We start from the raw sequence: 24,506 nt of genomic DNA on the forward strand, positions 1-24,506 counted from the left end.
AAATAAAGAGGAAGAAGCATCTTGGAATACCTCACAAATCTACTAGAAATGACCTGCAATTGGGGGGTGGGTTGGCATTTATATATATAAAAATATAATACATAAATTATATATAAATATTCATAATTTTTAATTTAATTTTTCTAAATATTATGGGTTTGAAATGCCTCTAGAACATCTTTGTGTTTCTGAGCACATTCAATATATGGATTAAGTGTGGCCAGAATGATAGTACAGCATGTATCCAATCTAGCTTTCATTCTCAGCATCCTATAAGGTCCCCGAACCTGCCAGGATTTCAGACCGAGAGGAGAAAGCTCTGAGCACTGGCTAGGTATAGCCACAAAACAAAGCAAAGCAAAACAAAACAAACAAACAAACAAACAAATCTCAAAAAATTATGTGTGAACTAAGCTCTTACTATGCATTTTCTGATTTTAGTTCTTGCTAAAATAAAGAAATTCTCTGATTACAGCCTCTACATGCTTTAACAACACCCCACACCTCTTTCAGAAAATTTGGAGTGGTGAAATATGGGACGTAGAAGATGGGGCAAAGGAGAAGGGAGGGAAGGTTCAAATGTGAGTGCATATCTGTGATGCAGCTGGTAATGTCCATGGGAATAGCATCCCATGGAGTTGAGCGATGCACTACCTACCAAATCCTTCAGTAAAGATCTAGGAAAATAAGTAGATGTAGACTGGAGGGTTTAAGCAACGAGGGTTTAACCTCCATGACAGGTGTGGCCCCAAGAGCAAGCCCACCAGGCCCCATTCCCAAATAAGCTCACCATCCTCTTCTGTCTGAACCACCAACTCTTCACTTTCCATCCGGCCCTCGGGATTAGACAGCAAGAGACGAAGCCGGATGGTCATGAAAGGACGAAGGCCACGGAGGGTGTAGTGGGAGGAGGTCTGAATCACCTCTTCAGCCTCATACTGCTGCTGATTGAATACATACTGGTACTGCACTGTCAGGTTGTAGCTGTGGCAGCGGGTCACTGCATAGCCAAAGGGTTCCCATTGCAAGGTCAGCTGCCGGGCGCGGATATCCACAATCTCCACATTCTGTGGGCCATGCACTGGGTCTGCAAGACATGCAAGACACAAAAGGTCTTTGAGCAAGACAGACAACTCTTCCATTAAAATGGAGGTGGGATGAAGTGGGAGCACCTCTTGAAACTTCATCTCACCTGCAGCTTTCATGATTTTTGCCACCTGGAGTATAATTTAATTCTGTTCTATAATCCTTTAAATCAAACTGTTTTTTCGTTCTTAAATTCTTGCATCAAAAGGAAGCTATATAAATCTTTATAAAGCTATATAAAGCCCAATATTTACTTATTTGCTCACTTGCCATCTATTTCCTTACCATAAATAAATATCAATCATAAAATCATATGCAAAATTGTTTACTTCTTTAGGGTTTATCAGAAAACCATCCAAGGTGATCTTGGGGTTCACCAACAACATAAAGCAATACTTTGGGAGATATTTATTTAGAAGGTGACTGGAGTTTTCACCTGCCTTCTTACGTTTAATCAAGCTGCATCCTCTCCCCCTGGGAAATCAATAGGTTTTATATCAAGACTCACTGCCTGGAAAAAGAACCTCTTTCTACACACTTGCATTCCAACGTCTATTCACATATGTATGGCCTTTGAATGTTCCTTGTAATCATCCTTCCTTTCATCAACAAGCCAGTCATCCTTAATATCCTTGAACAGACCTTAACCCTTTGTTTATTCCTTTCTTTTTCTCTTGTAGTAACCTTTGGAATATCCTTCCATAGTTGATCAAATCATATTTCTCACCCAAATGCTATCTGAATCATCCACCCCAACTGATCCTGCTGTCAATCTTCATGCATTGAAATAGCTCTTTTATTTTATTCTGAATATTCTATAAGTACTTTACATGAATGAAACAAATAGTTGTACAACATACATTATAAAAACACACATAATTTTTTTTTTACCTCCACTCCAAGGTAACAGCTCATTCTATAATGCATAGACATTTGTTAGGATAGATACACCACTTTGTTGGTAATCAGCATCCCTATACATTCTGGTGTCATGTTCTCTTAGCTGGGTGTAGTGAAACACAGGCAAGAGATGAAATCAGTATGCAGTGCCCAATACCACCTGCCCAAATGGACGTGGTCATATCATACAATCTATTTGGTTTCCTTTCTGATTTCATTGTAAAATGGTGAGAATAATAACAGGTAACTTCACTGGGAGGGGCATAAAATGCCATGTTATTTGCAAAGTAGTTAGACCTGCACCTGGAATATAATAAGTATTCCAGACATCATAGTATGTAGTGCTTTTGTTGTTGTTGTTGTTTTTTGGAGGTGTTTTTTTTTCCAGAAATAGGAATAGTAGAAAAAAATAAAGCTTAGTATTCCAAACATCTTATAAATGGCAATGCTAAATAGCAGCATCCTTATTTAAAATGACAGATGCTACCATCTCTCTGGTCCCATCAGAGTAGAGGGTAGGCTATGCCAACACAGTAAAAAGAATGGTATATGTGTGTAGGAGAGTGTGGCTTGATGCTTCTTTTTCTGATCTGTCTCTATGGGAAAAATGTCCTTGGCTGTGTCTCTTGTGGCTAAGGAACAATTTTCAAAGCATTTCTCTACTAGAAGGATCAGTACAGACCTGTTCAATCATACAGGAATGTTCTCACCCAATCTTCTGGGAAATTTCAGGGTCACTTTTAGAACCCAGTTTTCCACATAGGGCCTTTTTGTTGAGTAGTGACAGCCCACACAAAAGTGAGTGGGTGTCATTGAAAACATGGCCCTGTGTAAATTGAGACTAATAGCCCTAAATAAAGATGTTTCCCCAAATTCCTTTTTTCCTAGACCTCTTTTTTTTTGGTACATTAAAGCCCCCCTAGATTACAGGATCTTACCCAACCCAAGTGGATTTGGTTCTGGATAATAAAGAGAGAGCATTTCTGGCTTTTGGTGGGTGCAGAGGCAGCATATGGCAGAAAGAGGCCATGAAGTGAAAGCCAGACTGACTCTGATCCTAACTGCTTGTTGTATTATTTCTCTGCCACTACCCTGCTTCATTAGACCTGTTTGCTAAGGGGCTAGGTAGTTCCTGGGGTGATCTCACCACTCAGACATTTTTATTTTACAGCTGTGGACCAGGTATTCCTGGGGGAACTACTATACTACGTCTTCATGGATCAGGTGAAAAGTGAGTGGTCACCTAATTGAAGGGTCAGGATCTTGTGTGGTTGCTGCTACTGTTTAATCTTTTTGGAAGGGGTGAATGCACAACTATGAAAAGAGTTTACTCCTGGTTCTGCTCTCAGGTATCACTCCTGGCAAAAGTAGGAAAACTACATGGGGTAATAGAGATAAAACCTACACAGCCATGTGTGAGGTAGAATGCCCTACATGTCATACTGTCTCTCTGGTCCCAACTATTGCTTAGCCTTAACTTATTATGGATGGTGAGCAGGCTAAGGAAATGTCAGAAGTTGTTCACCCAAAGGTTTGAGAATTTATTACCATCATGGCCTGGGGAGCAAGTTCTGATGCAGAATTGTCCTGTGTGGTATGATGGGCTGTTGTCTTAATATAAATTAAAGAGTTCCGGAATTGGTGTGGAGATGGTGAGGCCTTACTGGACTTGACCCAGTTCCCACAGCCCCTATGGTCTGGCAGGTCTGAAGGTGGCAGGGCGAGGGTGGAGAGATTCACACAGCAGTCAGATGAAGTTCCAGTAGGCAGCCAGCTTTATTGCACAGTCCCTACCGCCATGTACACCTCCTCACATGGCCTCCACACTAAGCCTTTTCCTATCAGCTACTTCTCTACTCCTCCTGGGCTCTCTTGGCTTTCAGCTGCTTTTTCCAGGCTGCTAGGAAAAGGCTTAGTGTGGAGGCCATGTGAGGAGGTGTACATGGCGGTAGGGACTGTGCAATAAAGCTGGCTGCCTACTGGAACTTCATCTGACTGCTGTGTGAGTCTCTCCGCCCTCGCCCTGCCACCTTCATTCCTGCCAGACCATAGGGGCTGCGGGAAATTGGGTCAAGTGCAGTAAGGCCTCACCATCTCCCTACACCCAACACTAGGACTCTTTATTTTATTTAAGACAACAATGGGCATATCCCCATTCCTGCTCAGAAAATCCCCAACAGACTATTCTGGATAATAAGATTATTGCAATCAGATCACTTCATCTCACTGAAGAGGGGCCATGATGATATTTAAGACCCATTGGAGTTCAAGGCTAAGAACTCATTTTGCCAAATATACTGAGATCCAAATGGAGGATGTCCAACAGGTTTCAAACAAGAAAAAAAAATAACAACAAAACACCATTAATGGGCAGAACCCAAGGTGCTGGGTCATGTCACTTAAATTGTCTTCTGACTTTGTTTGTTTGTTTGTTTGTTTGTTTTTGGCCATACCCAGTAGTTCTCAGAGTGTGTTCCTGACTCTGCACTCAGAAATCGCTCCTGGCAGGCTTAGGAGACCATATGGAATGCAAGGGATCAAACCTGGGTCCCTCCTGGGTCATCTGCATGCAAGACAAATGACTCACTGTGCTATCACTCTAGCTCATGTTTTATGGTTATTAATAGCAGAGGTTCCCAAGCTTATTTTGCCAACTGAGCCTTTTTCTGAGAAAAAAAATACACTTAGCACCCCATCCCCCAGAAATCTCATTCTAAAGTTAATAAACAGAAATCACCAAACACCTGAGGCTATTACCACTCCCTTGGATTGTTTCTCTATAACTTGGTGGGGGGAATCAGAATCACCCACTTTGGGAAATATTGTTTTAAGGCCAAGTGTACCTTCCCTTTTACAGAAGAATAAACTGAAGCCCAGAGAGGTTGAAGAAATTGTAAAGAGATGGACTAACAAGAAGAAAAATGGAGCTTGAACTTGACTATGTTTAATGTGCAAGGTGAGGTATGCCTGATCCCAGGGATCTGGAAAAAGTAAGGGTAGGTGCCATGTGGTGTACAAAGAAGGAGAGCGAAGAGGGCTAATTCCCTCTTCAGCCAACTGCTTCCTTACAAAGCAAATATTTTCTGCCATAGCAGCTCTGTCCACTAGAGTCTCTGCCTACTAGAACTTAAGCTCTGTGAGAACAGAGTACTCCTCACTCGTTTCTCCAGCACACAGGCCAAACTCAGCTCAGGTGCCCACTGAGAAAGAATGAGAAGCACCCCTAAAACATACATTCAACTTTATAAAACTTAACTCTACCTTTACAGGAAACATTAGTATCCTCAATGGGGAGGGGAAAACAATCTTCAAGATCAAAGGCTGGTTAAAAACAACTAAGCAAAGATCTAGTTTGTGAAGGTCCAACACTTCATGTTTTCTCTATACTAGGACTAAGAGCAGGAAAAACACCAATATATAAAGAATCTGGGGAGATCTCGGCTGGGGATTGGTGAGAAATTAGAGCTTGGATGCCTGATGTGATTAGACCTTCATGATCTTGGGGTCTCCAAAGATGGCCCTGCAAGACTTAAACACAGTGGGCGATGAATTGACCACTGCCTGTCATTGTAACCCTGGGCCCTGACTCTAGTGTGCTCTTCTGGTTCACCTGTGAAGGTGAGCCCAGATCATGTTTTTGCAAGGCAAATGCCTTACCCTCAATACTATCACTCAGCACCTAATGGTGACAGTTTTCAGGCAAAACCTTGGAGCTTGGCCTCTGCCTGCTAGAACACCTCTTAGCATATAAAATGGAAGCCAATGAAGGAACATGACTTACAATCACACAACACACACTTTGCATAGCAGCCCACTCAGCTATGTTTACTCATTCTGGGAATTGCTTGCTCATCTCTCTATCACTCCTTTCTGGCTGCCAGGGCCTGTCCTGTTTGCTCAGCCTCTGTAGCGCATAGAGAAGGTCTGTACTGGCTCTGGTTCATATTCTTATACTGAAATGAACAGATGGCGATGTGCTCTTGGGAACACCACAGTCCTTGTTCCATTTCCTCCAGCAGATTCCCCTGGTCTCAAAGGCAAATGGATAGACTTTTGTAGTCAAGCCACAGAATGTCCTGTTATGTTCTACACAATAGAAACTATCTTGGAAACTACATGCTGGAAGTTTTCACACTTTGACTCTGACAACCCTCCCCAGTCTTTAGCAATGAGGACTGTCGACAATGGGAAGAATCACAAGTTTACATTTGGTTGGTGCAAACAATTTGAAAATTGCTGAGAAAGCTTTCTGTGTGCAGTAGAGATGGGTTTGTTGAATTTATATCCCTCGTGTAAATATGTCCATATAGTTTTTGCCTCCAGATAAGGCTCTGTTCAGATGACCTTCATGTATAATGATAAGCAGTAAGAATAAAGAAGGGCTGATGTGGGAAGCTGGAAAAATCATCCTATGATAGAAAAACAAAGGAATGTCTTCTGGGTGCTCCCTTTGGAGAATGTGTCATTGTCCTCATTCAGGCCATGGGAACACTGATAGTCTCAGTGATTTGATTTGGCCAAGGGGGCCCTGTCCTGAGTCCTTTTTTAATATTGAACCCTCCACCTACAACAGACATCACTAAGCTTCTACTTGGTCCTTGTGCTATACTTGCTGGGCCAGACTTCAAACCTAACACCCAGAATACCTTTCCTCAGTGGCCTCCAACTCATTTTAAGGGCCTGCGTAAAGATTTTTCCTAAGTTGTCTTACCTAGACCTACCTCTTTGTATAGAAATGTACTAGCTCCCCACATATAAACAGTGCTATCAATTGCTATCTCTTTATAAAAATACATCTGGTTGTGCTTTTGGTGATCATGTTGAATCTGGGATTAAACCTGAAGCTCCCACATGCTAGACCTTTGAGCCACTTCCCCTTTCCTCCACAGAATGGAGCAGGTCAAGTTTGGACAGGAGGTTTGAGGTCTCCACACCCAGTGTTCAAGGTCTTTTGAGGGAGGAAGTAGAGATAAAAGGAAAAGGATCATGTGCTTCTGATTGCATCCAGATTTATCTGTGTTCCTGTGTATGGCAGATGGGGCTTTCATGTGGTTGAAGGGCTTCAACCTGTGAAGCTTTTGTACTTGTAGCTACCACTCTCAAACACACTGGTTTCCTACTCTGATCACATCTGCCTTTTTATCAACTAACTAAAATGCCATTTTCTTTGGTATCATTTTCAACTACAGACTTAAACCCCATCTGCTACATGTATTCTCTCACCTCCAAATTCCCTCCACATTTTTCCATTGCTCCATCACTGAGCCCCTATATATCTACAGTAAATTATTTTGGATCATTTTATGCTCCATACTTTGGTCCATGTTCATTCCTCTATGTGGTACAACACAGACAGATCATTATGCAGTACTCCAAGTTCAGTGACGATGTCACCCTATTCGTGCAAATGATGTTACCCTATTCCTGTAACTTTTCTTGCAAAGCAGACGTTGCATAGAATTCATGAGTACCTCTCTTCTCTGTTTTCTTTGACCCATTTCTCCCACAACTCTTATTCAATAGTGTTTTATGTTTAAGTCAAATCTGTCTCCTGCTATCATATGAGCCTTTACATCTCTTCACTTTTACAACCACAAGAAATACCTGCTTTCTATCTAAAGAATAAATACATAAATTGTGGTGGATGACTGAGGATCAAACCAGAATCATTATGCTAACATAGTTCAGGAAGAAAGACATATGTAAAGGGTTGAATACAAGCTCTCTTTGTATTCTATGTGTTCAGGCTAATCATGTAGTTCAGTAAGAATTAGAAACATGTTTTTTGTTCTATGGACAACCAACTTCAATTCCTATTGTCAAAGGCAATAGCTGTAGAATCATTTAATGACCTTAATCAGGTGAAAACATCTTTTGTTTTGTTTAATTTTGGTTTTTTTTTATGGGTCACACCCTGTGATACTCAGGAGTTACTCTGGCTCTGCATCAGAAATCACTCCTGGCAGGCTCAGAGGACCATATGGGATGCTGGGAATCAAACTTGGGTCTGTCCCAGGTAGGCCATGTGTAAGGCAAAGGCTCTCCAGCGCTCATCTTATTTTTTTTAAGGAGTAGCAAAGTAGATTTTCAATTCATTAATGTTCTGTACATTCTTCTTTGCATGTAGTGTTGGTTATAACCTATAAACTGTTCAAAGTTGAACCTAAATTGAGATAATTCAGGGTATGGGGCTGAAAAAGGTGGAGGTGAATTGTTGGTTTGTAAAATTATTTTTTTTCCATTTGGAGATGCAATTTGATTTCCTTTCAAATTAAATTGCAATGGATTCCTAGGCAGCTGGAAACATTATTGCTAACATAATTTGATGCTGCAAGAACAGTTATATGTTGACAGATAGTTTGATGTGACCATTAATTCCCAATTTCTGCATGGAAATGATACACAAGAAGAAAACAGGCAAAAGAACAAAATTAAAATCCATCTTGCTTCCAATGTCATCAAAGCCTACTCTTTTGCTTAGTTGCCAGTACCTCCTCTAATTTATTGTAGAAGTTTTAGTGGATAGGAATTTATTGACTATTTCTATGGACATCTTTTGAAAGTAGGCAAGAACAAACATGAGGAATTCAGAGTTTCTATTTGGGGATGTAAGTATCCTGCAATCCAGGTTGTCTGGGTCCTACTACCCACCTTAGCAACTAGAATCATCTGATGTTAAAACAAGTTAACAGTGATAATGTGATAGCTGTCACCCTCTTGTTGCAATGCACTAGAGAACATCATTCATTCATGTATTCCCTGGCTCTCTGGTGAATTAAACAAAGACTCAAACATAAAGATACCTTTGACATGGTACACAAATCACTGTTTCTGAAATCACCTACATCTGAATGAAGTATCTTGTTCCATTGGGATCTATGTCTCATTTTTCTCGTGTCAAACATGGATGCTCCTCCCTGATTTCAGAGCTCTGTGGTGAATTCAAGAGACAGTGTTGACCAACCTGTTACTGATTCTTAACCTAGATGCATTTCCTCCATAAGAGAGGGAGACAGGGGAGTAATTGAGATAGAATAGGAAACTTGTCGTCACTGTGGTTCCCTTGACCTGGTTCTTAAGCTAGTTGATTATTGGATTCATGCTTTTAACCAATTATAATTGGCATTAACTAATTTCCATTAACATAAGCCCAGATATTAGTCTGCACATTCCTTCCTTTCTACAAATATCATCTTGGACATTGGAGAAAGGACAGGCATTGGAAATACTCCATGAGTGAAACAGAACTTCCTTGACTTCATAAGACTCCTACTCTCCTGTGACATAGACACAAGACTGAAGAGTAGATTAATAAAACCTGTTCTGCTTCTTGCGGGAAGGTGCTGGACTTTGAGGAAGTACATGGCATAAAGACATTAAAACAATTACTCTTTTCTTTTCTTTTTCTTTGCATTTTTGTGGGGGTGACACCCAGTAATTCTTACTGGGTGTAGCTCCTGGCTCTGTACTCACTCCTGGTGGGGCTTAGGGACAATATAAAACACCAGAGATTGAATCTGGATCAGCTGCATGCAAAGCAAGTGCTTTATTCATTTTATTATCTCTCTGGACCTGCAAACCCAACTTTTATATTTTTTCTCAAAGATGTCAGAAGCCAAAAACTGAGGTTAGTGAAAGTTAACGATTCCTCTACAGCCCAGGCATTCACTGGCTCATTCCTCTACAACTCATACATTCACTGCATTATTAGGTTATAATAAAAGCAAATGTCTTGCCAGATTCTATTTTATAGAAGAGCATTTATTACATAAATGTTTATTATCAGGCAGGCACAAAACAGGTCAAATAATCTATTCCATGCAGCTCTATGAAGTCCCAGCAATCTGTCCTTTTATGTGATCTTGTTACTCTTTTGCATGAAAGATTCTTTGAGGTAGTTATGACAGTATTATCAGGTCAAAGTCAAAATTTTTTCTTTGGTGAAAGGCTTGAAAATAAATATATTAAGATTTGTGGGTCAGGCAATCTTTATTATGACTATTCATCTTTGTTGTTTATGTAGTATAAAGAATGACAGACAGTATGTACACAAATGAGCATGGCTGTGTTTTAATAAAAGTTTATTTACAGAGCAGGCAGTCAAGGCCATGGACTGCAGTTTGCCTAGTCCTGTTCTTAGGCAAAATCAATTATCAGTCTAGTCATATCAGAACACTTAGAATCCTCTTTATCCAGGATGACAAGTCTATTTAGGAATCCTGTAGTAAAAAGCACTTTGTGTTAACAAAAGTAGGCACAGATCCTGCCACTTTTGAACTTAAAAATGGGCCAAGAGAGCCAACAATCATAATGGCAAGCAAATATATGTACTGACAAAACTGCTGCTGCCATTAGTGTTTTGAAGGAAATAGATCAAAGGTGTGCTGGGTTACAAAAGCTAGCTCAGACCTTTAGACACGGTGGTCCAAGGAAGAGGAATCTGAAAGAACTGGCATTTGGGATGAAAGCTGTTCTCTTGCCTTCTCTCTCTAGCCCTGCCTTTATACCAGCTCTTAAGCCTTTTCTGGACTTCATTTCATTTGAGAAAATATTCTCTCAAATATTTATTTCACCCAGAGTCGGGTTAGGTTTCTTGTTACATGTGTATAACTAGCTATAATGGAATATAGAATTCAAATCAGGGAAGTAGCTTCATCACATAAGCCCTAAAGAGTCTTGGGTGTGCATAAAGAACCAAGAGTAAGTTAAAGCTTAGGTTCAGGAGAAAATCGGTAAGATCCTGGTTAGAAATATGGGCCTGGAGCCTTGAGCAACCATTTTATCTGTAATTGAAGACTGGGACTGAGGTTTGTCTCCTGCCTCCAACATCTTTTCTTGACCCTGTAACATGGTGCTGGTGTTGGGACTGAACCAAACAGGTTTTAGTTTCATGTGAGCATCTGCCCCATATGGGGTTATGAGAGAGGTCTGCAAGGCTGGAGGGAGGAAGGCTTTTTGTTCCTATGGATATCCTGCCATCATTTCTTCATTCCAGAAGTTCTTTCTACCACAGCAGTTAAGTCTAGTTTGCAGTTTCTCCAACACTTGCAAAAGCATTCTCATTGCTAACAGTCCAAACCCAAGTGTTCTCCCTTCCAATTTTTCAAATGCTTCTAACTCCAGCTTGTTCTCACTTTTTTTCTAACCAGCCCAAGAAGCGCCTGCTTCCCACAATGTCTACCTTGACTCAGTAGCTTCCTTTCCATCCTCTTTTTATCTTTATGATTCTTCATCAGAATTGGTTTTGCTTTATGTATGCAAAATCAGAGGTTTCTTAATATGCATGTATCATTTTGTTCATTTTTTCCAGCATTACTAAAAAACAACAAAAGAAAACCCTAAGAGTTCCACTTATTAGTCCAACCTAATAAGTGTAGTCTAACAACTTAATAGCAGTTCCACATGAATCAGAAGAAAAAATAATTTTCTTTATTATTAAATAAGCACAATTACTAATGTAATGCCTAATTTAGTAAGGCACTAGCTTCATATTCATCACCCCTGGTCTTACTGCCAGGTCACCATCGAACTCTGCACATCAATCTCCAGCTTTTCATCACAGCTCCAGAGGCCCAGATAGGCAAAGACTCATCATCATCAGAAGGAACATAGTCTACTCTCATGCCAAAAATGTGGGCCACTCAACTTCACAGATTTCAAAATAACTTACAGACAATATTGCTTAAAGTTTTGTTTTTTTTTGTTTGTTTGTTTTGGGGACACATCCGGTGATACTCAGGGGTTACTTCTGGCTATGCATTCAGAAATTGCTCCTGGCTCGGGAAACCATATGGGATATCAGGTATCAAACCCAGGTCCATCCTGGGTCAGCCACGTGCAAGGCAAAAGGCTTACCGCTGTGCTATCACTCTGGTCACATATTGCTTAAAGTTTTTCAAGTCACTTAAAGTTAAAAATCTCAAAGACCAGTTGGGAGATAGTACTATGATTGGTTACAGTCTAGGAGATTCCTAACTCAGATTTGATTCCCAGGACCTCATGGTCCTCTAAACAACCTTAGATGCAGTTTTGGAAGCCTACAGCTGCATAGGACCTGAGCTTTGTTGGATTATTGGCTGAACATTGACTCAAGAGCCAAGTTGGATAAGAATTCTTAGGCCAACAAACTTTCTGAGATCTATTTAGATGTCCCTGGCCCCCACTAAAAAATTCTAAAGAGCTTCCATGGAGCCTAGTGGGGTCATTGTGGGAGCCTGGGCTGTTTGAAAACTGTAATAATAAAGGACTCTTTATAGGTGATATTCCCTATTACAAATGAGCAGCATGACTGATGTTTCTAACTATACTTCGAATAATAGTAGTCCCCTTATCTGAACTTTGTAAATAATCTGTTCCTTTTCCCCTTCCTTCTTCTTCATCTTCTTTCTTCATGCATGACCATAATTCTGATTCAGATGTCTTGGATGACACACTTGGGTTGCCCTTCTAGCCTTCTAAAGAAGCCACCACCCATGCTGTTGCTGAGAAGGGAGTAAGGTGGTCGCCACACCTGCTGACAATCCAACAACTCAGGTGTTTGGAAGCTGGGAAGAATTCAATGGATACTGTCCCAAGATTACAACTTGGAAAGATAAGCTAGAATGTTAAAAAAAAATTACTTTTATGGTAGAGGAAAGAGAGAGGCAATTTCCAAATTACATGCTTTCAGTTTCCAGAGGATAGAGTTTCAGGATTGGGAAGGGCAAGGGGAATCCATACATTTCCTAGGCTTTATTTCGATTCACAATTAATTTATGACAAATTTCCTTAGCCATTGATGTGGGGCAAAGGAAAGGGAAAGAAAAATATCTAGAAGAAAAATAAAACCTAAAACACCTTTGATGCACCAAGGGAGACACTAAAGAGCAGCACACATTACTTTTCCACAAGAAACCATCTGGCTGTGTACACAAGGGGGGAGTGAACTCAGGAAGACTTTCAGCAGTTAATCTGCTATTAGAGAATGCAAATATGCAAGCCAAACTGATCCCAAAATATGGAGAAAACAAAAAAAGAAAAGCTCTCTCTGCATTGAACTCTGACCCCTCAACAAAGCAGCCATCTCCCCTTTCAGGGAGAGAGAATTTAGCTTGCAGAACAGGAGCTTCACAAAGCTGAGGCTGCTTATATGGGAACACTGTCTCCAGTCCAGGACTTTCTTGATCTCCCAAGGAATCCCATTAATTCTCAAACACTACTTAGAACTGCTGGACCTTGAAGAGTTCTGCTGTGTCAGCAGCCCTGGAAATGCCTACCAAGATTTGTTTCTTTTATGATGTCCAAAACTTTAGTCTTTGAAATATACAAGAGTATCATTAAATTGAAGAAAAATGTTCAAAAGTACTTACTGTCAGTTAAAGGATTCCTATCCTCTGTGAGTTTCAAAAGGGTCTTACTTTAGCAGTGAGAAAGGGCAGATGACAAAGTGAAAGATATTAATGTGGCAAAACACCAAAAAGGATAACAGAAGAGGAAGCAAAGGAGAGCAGCCCCCAGTCACCCTCAGAACATCTGCCTCACACATTGGTGAAGCACCTTCTAACTTTGCTGACTGCTATTCAGTGATGCTGATGACTGCAAACATATATGCATGGATTCTTGGCTGATGTCTCTAACAAGAGCTGTTTCCAGGCCATGATGTTTGTGGGACATAATCCTAGCATAAACTTTTACATGGGGGGCCAGAGAGATAGCATGGAGGTAGTGGGTTTGCCTTGCATGCAGAAGGATGGTGGTTCGAATCCAGGCATCTCATATGGTCCCCGAAGCCAGGAGCCATTTTTGAGCGTAGAGCTAGGAGTAACCCCTGAACACTGCGGGGTGTGACCCAAAAACAAAAACAAAAACAAAAAAAAATTTTTACATGGGCTCTTATTATTAAGCAATAAGCCATCATATAAATGCTTAGAGAGATCACTTCCTCTCCTCCTGACTTTCCACTCTGGCTCAGCCTTCTCAAACTTTCCCCTGTAGAAGTGAACTTTCCCTCCAAGTTGCTCAGTCCTTGGCTTCTCTCCATTTCTATCTCTTCAGATGCAATTAATCAGTGTTGCTCAGGTGCTGAGGTTGTCATACTTTCTCTCTTCTGCCCATCACAACTTATTGGTAAACAGTGTTATCTTGAATGGTTCTGTACTTTCTGAGCTCATTTTATACAGTGTAAAGAAGAGATATTGTTTCTCCTTTATGATAGGTATCATGACAATTCCTAATATATGTCCTACCTATGAGACGTACGAGTCAGAAAGAAATAAAGTGCTATACTGGTGGAATATTACTGTGCAATCAATCACTTCCAACTGTCTTTGGTTTAGAACAATGGGCATTGATATGATTGTTGGACCTATGTTGGGCTCAAACAGATGGGGTTCCAGATTATGTGCACTTGGTCAGTCATCTTCACAGGTGTTTAGTTCAAGGCTCAAGTTGAAAGGAAAGAAGCCATTACAGACATATTCTTTTCATAATAGATATAATAGAGCCAAGGAAATCCTAAAAAAACTCTTATGGCTCCTCTCACATCATGCTCACACTGACTAAACTGGTCAAAGCAAGTTGTCAGGGTAAATGCAACTTCCTCTGTTGATAAGGAAGTTTGACTTAGAATTGAGTGTTTGGGGGAGTGGAAGATAAAGTCTTTCAGACAAGTGAAATAAAATTGGGAGTCCAGGGGCCGGGCGGTGGCGCTAAAGGTAAGGTGCCTGCCTTGCCTGCGCTAGCCTCGGACGGACCGCGGTTCGATTCCCCCGGCGTCCCATATGGTCCCCCAAGCCAGGAGCGACTTCTGAGCGCATAGCCAGGAGTAACCCCTGAGCATTACCGGGTGTGGCCCAAAAACCAAAAAAAAAAAAAAAATTGGGAGTCCAGAAACAGATCATTAGGTATTCAACAAAGGAGTAAAAATATGAAGTGGAGCAAGGAAAACCTCTTTGACAAATGATGCTAGGAAAACTGGTTGTATGTAAAAATAAAAAAGAAAGAAGAATAAAAAGCTCAGAAACTTTTTGAACACCGTGTACAATTTTCACAAAATTAAAATTAAAATGAATTAAAGAACTTGATATCAAGCCTAAAATCATAAATTTTATCAGGTAAAAGTTTATAACACTAAATCTAGAGGTAACTTTAACAGTTCAATGCTACTGGTTGAGTGAATTGAAGTAAAGATAAACAAATACAACTATATCAGCTGAGAAGCTTCTGTAGCACAAAAGAAATGATGGCAAGAATGAAAGAACATCCCACAGACTGGTAGAAAATATTTAGCCACCATTAGTCTGGCAAATGGTTCACAATATATAAAGCTATAATAGAACTTAAGACAAAAAATGAACCAGTCCCATAAAAAATGGAGGGAATAGATAAATAGAAACTTCCCCAAAGAAGATATCTAGGTTGACAAAAGGCATATGAAAAACACTCATTTATCATCATGAAGTGCATATATAAACAATAAGATATCATCACACACTAATGAGACTGACATACATCAAAAAGAACAAAATAATTAGTGTTGGAATAAATGTGGAGAGAAAAGGACTCTCATTCAAGGCCAAAAAAATGTCATCTGTTGCAATTGTTTTGGCAAACAATATGGACACCTCAAAATACTAGGAATTGAGCTTACATATGACCTGGCATTTCTACCCCTGGTACCCCCAAAGTTCAAGAAAAAACATTTATACTCCTATGTTCATTGAAGCACAATTATTAATAGATAAAATTTTGGAACAACCCAACTATCCAGGAACAGATGACTGTATGAAATAATCAGAACATTAAAAACTATGTAAAAACTATATGTAAACTATAATATAATTTTGCTGATATATGAATAGATTTGAAGAGTATTATGATGAGTGATGTTAGCCAAAAGAAAAGAGACAGACACAGAATGATCTCCCTCATATTTGGGCTATAAAGTAACATAGTAAGGAAATAATAAATTCACAAAGGCAGTAGAAACTGAGAACTGGCTTTCTATAGGAAGTTTATCACAGAGATGAAATGGGGGATGGGAAAGGGTGAGAGGCCCTGGGACAATAGTAGAGGGAGGCAGACACTCTAGTTGAGGCTGTGGTGCTAGAATATTTTATGCATGAAACTCTACAATTAATAGTATTATAAGCCTTTAGTGTCTAACATAAAAGTGTTAATGAAATAAAATATAGGTGGAGGCAGTTTCCTACTCTACTTCCCTTGGATTATTATGTAACATGTATCTGGGAGAGACTGGAACAAGGCATCCTCTTTGACCTTCTTGTTTACTGTTTGTTTGTTAGGATTTTACATTTTAGGATTCTACATTTAATTTTCAAATTGTATTTGGGTCTTTTTTTTTTATTTGGGTCTTTATAATCTCAATATGAGCCTTCTAGTACACATGCTGAATTGATCAAGTAAGTCCTAATCTCCAAAATGCCAGCAGGGATACTAACCCTGCTAAACTTTGCCCTATATTTAAAAAACTCCAACAATAGACCAAATAAATGTCTTCTCCTCATAGATGCCATTCTATTACCTAAAACCAATAAATACATTATCTCATGTGGCAAAAAAAAAAACCAAAACACTGTAAAAGTGGTTAAATATTTCAAAATTAATTTAAGGTATATTACTTTATATTATCTAATTAGGTAATAAGGGTTTTTGAAAGATAAGCAGAAGACCAGAGAGAAGAATAGTATGATGCTGACTTTGAAAGTGAAGAAAGAGGCTAAAGTCAAGGAGTGTGGGAAGTATCATGAAACTGAAAAGCGCAAGGAAGCAGTTACTCTCCTAGAACCAATATAACATATTCTGAAGATATATCTTAGACATCAACCTTCAGAATAATAAATTGTTATTTTAAGTCACTAAGCTTGTTCTGATTTATTGTATAAATAATAGAAAACTATTACAATCCCCAAGTCATGTTCTGATTATTTCTATATTTTTATTCACAGTCTACTTTCATTGCTATCCTCCAGAGACACAAATTTTATTTCAAATATGTTCTTCTGCCTCAATGTATTATTATAAGCTGCAAACTGTAATTGTATAGATCACATGTGTATCAATCATATGAATTAGAAAGTCTTACAGCAACTTTGTTTTCTTGCTACTCAACATTCTCTTTTTGACATCTGCCCATACATCTGTGTGTCTTAGTCTATTACTCCTAACCACAGCAAGATATTCCAGAGTGGGCATACTTCAAAATTTGCCAGTCTACTCCCCACTGATTCATTTTGCTTTCAAGTCATGATCATCAAAAACTGTATTGTGGAAGCTGGAGCAAGTTAAAGTACATTGGATAGGACATTTGTTGTACATTTGGCAGACCTGGGTTGGATCCCTTGCACCTGGATTGATAATCCTGAATGCCTAGCTAAGAGTAAGTCTTAAACATATCTGTGTGTGGCCCCAAAACAACAATAATAAAACAAACCAAAAAAATCATGTTGTAAATTTCCTAAGAAATCCTTTTCTATATATATGTGCATTTTCTTGGGCATATATATTACTAGAAACAGAAATGTTGACTTACAAGTTAAAATTATATCCCCATAAGTCAATTTAGGCAATTCCACAAAGGTCTCTCGTTTTATTTCTGGAATTACTCCTACATATATATAAAGGTTCCTGAAGATGCAACCACATATTACAATTTAGTATTTTCGATCATATCTAACCTTTGCCAATCTGGAGGATGTGATCTATTTTTCAACTTCATTTAATTTTCATTTAGTTAATACCAATGGTTTCAGAATTTCTTTGCACATTCACTAGCCTTTTGAATTTTTATCATTCTCAATTTCCTGTTCATGTCCCTTGCTCAATAATGTACTCAATTGGAATACATTTTTGTACAATCTAGGTTGGGTTTTTGTTTGTTTGTTTGTTTTGTTTTGTTTTGTTTTTTCGGTCACACCCGACAGTGCTCAGAGGTTACTCCTGGCTCTATGCTCAGAAATCACTCCTGCAGGCTCGGAGGACCATATGGGATTCGAACCACCATCCTTCTGCTTGCAAGGCAAATGCCCTACCTCCATGCTATCTCTCTGGCCCCAATAGATTATCTTTTTAATAAATTCTTTATTTGGGGTCAGAGTGTTAGTACAGCAGTAGGACATTTGCCTTGCATGCAGCAAACCCTACATGGACCCTGGATCTATTTCCAGCATCCCATATGGTCCTCCAAGCCTGCCAGGAGTGATTTCTGAGTGAAGAGTCAGGAATAACCCCTGAGTGCCACTGGGTGTAGGTCAAAAACAATAAATAAATCTTATTTTGAGGACTAGAGACATAATACAGTGTTAGGGGGCTTGCATTGCACAAAGGTGACCTAAGTTTGATCCTCAACCTCAGAGTCAGGAATAAGCTCTGAAGAAAACCACTCCAGTGTCAGAAAGCACAAGAAAAACTTCTGTTATGAGTTGTAAATCCTGACATGTTCCTTTGCTCTCTTTCCTACCATCCTCAGTACTTCACAGGTAGACGTCCTCTCAGCTTCATTTCACACTCTTAGCAAGTATACATTGTCATGTTGCATTTTATGCTCAGATAGTTAGCACAATGTTATCTCAAATTCTTTCTTACTTTCCCCACTTATTACTATGTCTCTTAGAACTACACTTATGCTTCTGTATACACACAGGACTATTGCTGTTTAGTGCTCTATGGTACCAAGGGATGAACAAGTGATGTCAGCTCCCTCTTCCTCTCCCAGTGAAAAATGTAGAAACGTCTTAACAAGTCCCTTTCCAACCCTATGACACAAAGTTATTCTCTAGTCTTCTAACATAAATTATGTATCTCTTATAGTGACATCTTAGGCTAACTTGGTATAAGCTACTATACTAAAATTCAGTTTTATTTTTTCCAGAGTCGGTATTCACATAATGAACACTTTTGGGGGAGAGGTTTGGGCCACACCCAGTGACTCTCAGGGGTTATCCTTTCTATGCGCTCAGAATCATTCCTGGGACCAGAGCAGGTGCTAGGGGTAAGGCGTCTGCGTTGCCTGCGCTAGTCTAGGATGGACCGCGGTTCGATTTCCCAGCATCCCATATGGTCCCCCAAGCCAGGAGCAATTTCTGAGCACATAGCCAGGAGTAACCCTGAGCGTCACCAGGTGTGAGCCCTCACCCAAAGAAAGTAAAAAAATCACTCCTGGCTTGAGGACCATATGGGACGCCGAGGGATCTAACCGAGGCTCATCTGCTGCGTTATTGCTCTGGCCCCATGAACATATTTATTAATTAGCTTACCCAATTGACCTGTAAAGTCACCTTTGTCATAACTTGAACTCTTTTACATATATATGGGTTGACTCCTAAGCCATAATGTGTCCATGTTATGATGATCCATTTGTCTATTCTAGCACAAATGCCAATGTTTATGTAAAGGATCTTTGATACTAAGAGATATGCATATCAGGTAAAGTCCTCCTCTATTAAATTTTCTTCTCCATCCATTATAGAAGAAAAATAAGGAATTAAACAGTATACAACAATGAAAAAATTTGGCCTTAGTGTACAAAACTTATATTACCAAATAATGTAAGGGCTGGTGGAAAGGGAAATAAAGAGACCAACTAAAACTAACACTAGGATAATGGTAAAGAGTCTTAGATCTTAGGTGGTGGTGAGGTGCAGCAACTTTGTAAATTAAAATCATAAATGTTAACACATTATAAACATATTACCTAAGCTATAATAAAATAAGTATTTTTATCAATTGTAACTGCTAACAATGGATTTTAATTCCTTTATATGGAAGTAGAAGAAGCTTAAACTATGGTAATTACCAATGGGAAAATGGAAAAAGGTGTGATGAAATTATTCTAAGAACTTCACAAAATTAACTCCCAATTATTTCTTCCTGAGTTCAACAAGTTGTGCATACCAGAAAGTCTTTAAATATGATATTATCCACATTTAAAAGTTGAAATATAATTGACAATTTAGGTGAAACTCTTGGGAGTGGGGCAAAAGAGCTCCAGAAATCTGCTCTCCCTACCCCGGAGGCCATTTCCAGGGCGGGATTCAGAACATAAAAACCGGCCGGCAGACTGCTGCAGAAGCTGGATTCCCTGCTTGGGACATCAGGCGGGGAAAAGACACGAATCTAAGCCTGCGCAGAGGGGCCCAACTGTGAGTGTGAACTGTAAATATCTGTCTACTGTCCTCTTGTGTGAAACTCTTGGGAGTGGGGCAAAAGAGGCTCCATCATAGCACAGCCGCTCTGCTTCGCTACGCGGCCGTGCGCTCCTTCTAAGAAAAGAACACCATTGCAACAATAAGAAAAAATCACAATAAGAACTGTGCTATATCAGAGAAGCAAGCATTTCTCTCTGGACTGTCTTCTCTGTTGCATGCTCGGGCCTAAGATTTGACCCAGTGTGAGGCTTCATCCACGGAGGACTCCCCTCCCTTAGAGGCAAGTCAGCCCATCCAGAAAGGGAGGAGCCAGAGGAGTGTGCTGCCTACATCATATAGACAATGAATACCACCACAACACGTAGAAAAACCCACAATACAAGTGTGACAATGGGGAAACAACGCAGGCCAGCATCAGACATAGAGAATGAAGATGACAATTCTGAGGACCAGATAATGACTGAACAACTAATCAACCTCTCAGATAAGGACTTTAGACTAGCAATATGGAAGGTGCTCAACAGACTCCAAGAAACCATGGATCGAGTTGAACAGAACACTAATAAGAACCAAGAAAATATGAAGGCAGAAATGACAAAACTCCAAACTGAAATAACATGTCAACTAACAGGACTGAAAAAGTCAGTAAACGAAGTGAATGACAAAATGGATAAGCTCTGGGACAGGGTATCAGAAGCTGAGAATAGACTTGGTGCTGTGGAAGATGAGATACATAACAATTCCATACAGCAGGAGAGATTGGACAAAAAACTTAAAGCAAATGAGCAGACAACGGAAAAATTAGTCAAAGAATGGGAACAGATGAAAATAGAAGTCTATGATAAGATCAACAGAAACAACTTAAGAATCATAGGCGTCCCAGAGACCCAGGAAGAAAATTCCCAGGAAGAATCAATGGTCAAGAACATCATTAAAGAGAAACTTCCAGAGCTAAAGAATATATGTGATCAAATCCTGCATGCTCGAAGAGTACCAACCAAAAGAGACCCCAGAAAAACCACCCCAAGACACATCCTAGTCACAAAGACAAATCCCACAGATAGAGACAAAATTCTGAAAACAGCAAGATCAAAAGGGGAAATTACACTCAAGCAAGCATCCTTGAGATTTACAGCAGACCTGTCACCAGAAACACTCAATGCCAGAAAGCAGTGGTGGGATATTGTGACAAGACTGAATGAAATGAATGCTTCACCCAGAATACTATACCCAGCAAAACTCACTTTCCGGTTTGACAGAAGAATACATGGTTTCACTGACAAAAAGCAGCTCAGAAACTTTACAGACACAAAACCAGTCTTAAGAGAAAAACTGAAAGACCTAATTTAAGACAAGACTAACCAAAAGACACCAAATTTCGATATAAAGATGGCATTAAATCCCAGGACAATTCTTTCTCTCAACGTCAATGGTCTAAATGCACCAGTCAAGAGACACAGAGTGGCTAAATGGATCAAAAAACTCAATCCAACCTTCTGCTGCCTACAAGAAACACACCTGAATAGTCAGAACAAACATAGACTCAAAATAAAAGGCTGGAGAAAAATCATCCAAGCAAACAACACCCATAAAAAAGCTGGAGTGGCCATACTAATATCAGATAATGCAAACTTTATACTCAGGAAGGTTGTAAGGGACAAAGATGGACATTTTATATTAATCAAGGGGTATATAGAGCAGGAAGAATTCACTCTCCTAAACATATATGCACCAAATGAGGGGCCAGCAAAATATTTAATACAACTGTTGACAAATCTGAAAAATAATATCAATAACAACACAATAATTGTGGGGGACCTTAACACGGCTTTGTCAACACTGGATAGGTCAACCAGACTGAAACCCAACAAGAATATACTAGACCTGAGGAGAGAAATGGAAGAAAGAGGCCTAGTGGATATATATAGGACACTCCACCCCCAGAAACCTGGATACACATTCTTCTCCAATGTACATGGGACATTCTCCAGGATAGACTACATGCTGGCACATAAAACATATCTCCATAATATCAAGAGGATAGAAATTTTGCAGACTACCTTTGCTGACCACAAGGCTCTGAAATTATTTGTGAATTCCAAAGGGACTCAGAAAAAAAACATTAACACCTGGAAGTTAAACAGCCTCATACTCAATAACCAGTGGGTCCGAGATGAAATCAAGGAGGAAATCAAAAGGTTCCTGGAAACAAATGACAATAAAGACACAAACTATCAGAACTTATGGGACACAGCAAAAGCAGTACTGAGAGGAATATTTATAGCTTTGCAAGCACACATCAGGAAGGAAGAAGGAGCTTACCTGAGTAGCTTAATGACACAGCTAATAGAACTAGAAAGTGCTCAACAAAAGGACCCAAAAATAGGAAGATAGAAGGAAATAACAAAGCTGAGAGCAGAAATCAATGAAGTGGAAACCCAAAAAAAAATCCGAAAGATCAACGAAAGCAGAAGTTGGTTCTTTGAAAAAATAAACAAGATTGATAGACCACTGGCAAACCTAACAAAGAAAGAGAGAGAGAGAAACTTGATAACTCGTATTAGGAATGAAAAAGGAGAGATCACTACTGATATGACAGAGATTCAAAGGGTAATCAGAAACTACTTTGAGAAACTCTACGCCACTAAAAATGAGAACCTGGAAGAAATGGATAAATTCTTGGACTCTTATAATCTTCCACGGTTGAAGGAAGAGGATGTAGCATATCTAAACACCCCCATCACCACTGATGAAATCAAAACGGTAATCAAAGGTCTGCCGAAAAACAAAAGCCCAGGCCCAGATGGATTCACTAATGAATTCTTTCAAACTTTCCAAGAGGAACTACTACCAATCCTGGCAAGACTCTTTCATGAAATTGAACAAACGGAAACACTTCCAAATAGCTTTTATGAAGCCAACATCACCTTGATACCTAAACCAGACAGAGATGCTACAAAAAAAGAAAATTACAGACCAATATCGCTGATGAATGCCGATGCAAAGATCTTCAACAAAATCCTGGCAAATAGGATTCAATGCCTCATTAAGAAGATCATCCACTACGATCAAGTAGGTTTCATCCCAGGAATGCAAGGCTGGTTTAACATCCGTAAATCCATCAACATCATACACAACATCAATAACAAGAAAAATAAAAACCACATGATCATATCAATAGATGCAGAGAAAGCATTTGATAAGGTCCAACACCCATTCTTGATCAAAACTCTCAGCAAGATGGGAATGGAAGGAACCTTTCTCAATCTAGTTGAAGCCATCTACCACAAGCCAATGGCAAATATTATCCTCAACGGAGAAAAACTAAAAGCCTTCCCTCTAAATTCTGGTACAAGACAAGGCTGTCCTCTCTCACCACTCCTATTCAACATAGCACTGGAAGTACTTGCTATAGCGATTAGGCAAGAAAAAGATATCAAGGGAATTCAGATAGGAAAGGAAGAAGTCAAGCTCTCACTGTTTGCAGATGACATGATACTCTACTTAGAAAACCCTAAAGACTCCACCAAAAAGCTTCTAGAAACAATAGACTCATATAGCAAGGTGGCAGGCTACAAAATTAACACACAAAAATCAATGGCCTTTCTATACACCAATAGCAATAAGGAAGAAATGGACATTAAGAAAACAATCCCATTCACAATAGTGCCACACAAACTCAAATATCTTGGAATCAACTTGACTAAAAATGTGAAGGACCTATACAAAGAAAACTATAAAACTCTGCTCCAAGAAATAAGAGAGGACACGCGGAAATGGAAACGCATACCCTGCTCGTGGATTGGCAGGATTAACATCATCAAAATGGCAATACTCCCCAAGGCATTATACAGATTTAATGCTATCCCTCTAAAGATACCCATGACATTCTTCAAAGAAGTGGATCAGGCACTTTTGAAATTCATTTGGAACAATAAACACCCTCGAATAGCTAAAGCAATCATTGGGAAAAAGAATATGGGAGGAATTACTTTCCCCAACTTTAAACTGTACTACAAAGCAATAGTTATCAAAACAGCATGGTATTGGAATAAGGACAGGCCCTCAGACCAGTGGAATAGACTTGAATACTCAGAAAATGTTCCCCAGACATACAACCACCTAATTTTCGATAAAGGAGCAAGAAACCCTAAATGGAGCAGGGAAAGCCTCTTCAACAAGTGGTGTTGGCACAATTGGATAGCCGCTTGCAAAAAATTGAACGTAGACCCCCAGCTATCATCATGCACAAAGGTGAAATCCAAATGGATTAAAGACCTCGATATCAGCCCCAAAACCATAAGATATATAGAACAGCACATAGGCAAGACACTCCAGGACATTACAGGCATCTTCAAGGAGGAAACTGCACTCTCC

The 24,506-nt window shown here is 39.5% G+C and overlaps 1 protein-coding gene across 1 annotated transcript in view; it reads right to left on the reverse strand.

Annotated features, from left to right (window-relative positions):
- The window catches only part of PTPRT (protein tyrosine phosphatase receptor type T), a 935,630-nt gene that overhangs the window by 525,488 nt on the left and 385,636 nt on the right, over positions 1-24,506 (reverse strand). The window contains exon 7 of the mRNA XM_049779129.1: positions 791-1,087. Coding sequence (XP_049635086.1) covers positions 791-1,087 — 297 coding nt within the window. The remainder of the gene's footprint in view (positions 1-790; positions 1,088-24,506) is intronic.

This window comes from Suncus etruscus, chromosome 9, assembly GCF_024139225.1.
Source record: "Suncus etruscus isolate mSunEtr1 chromosome 9, mSunEtr1.pri.cur, whole genome shotgun sequence".
NCBI lineage: Eukaryota > Metazoa > Chordata > Mammalia > Eulipotyphla > Soricidae > Suncus > Suncus etruscus.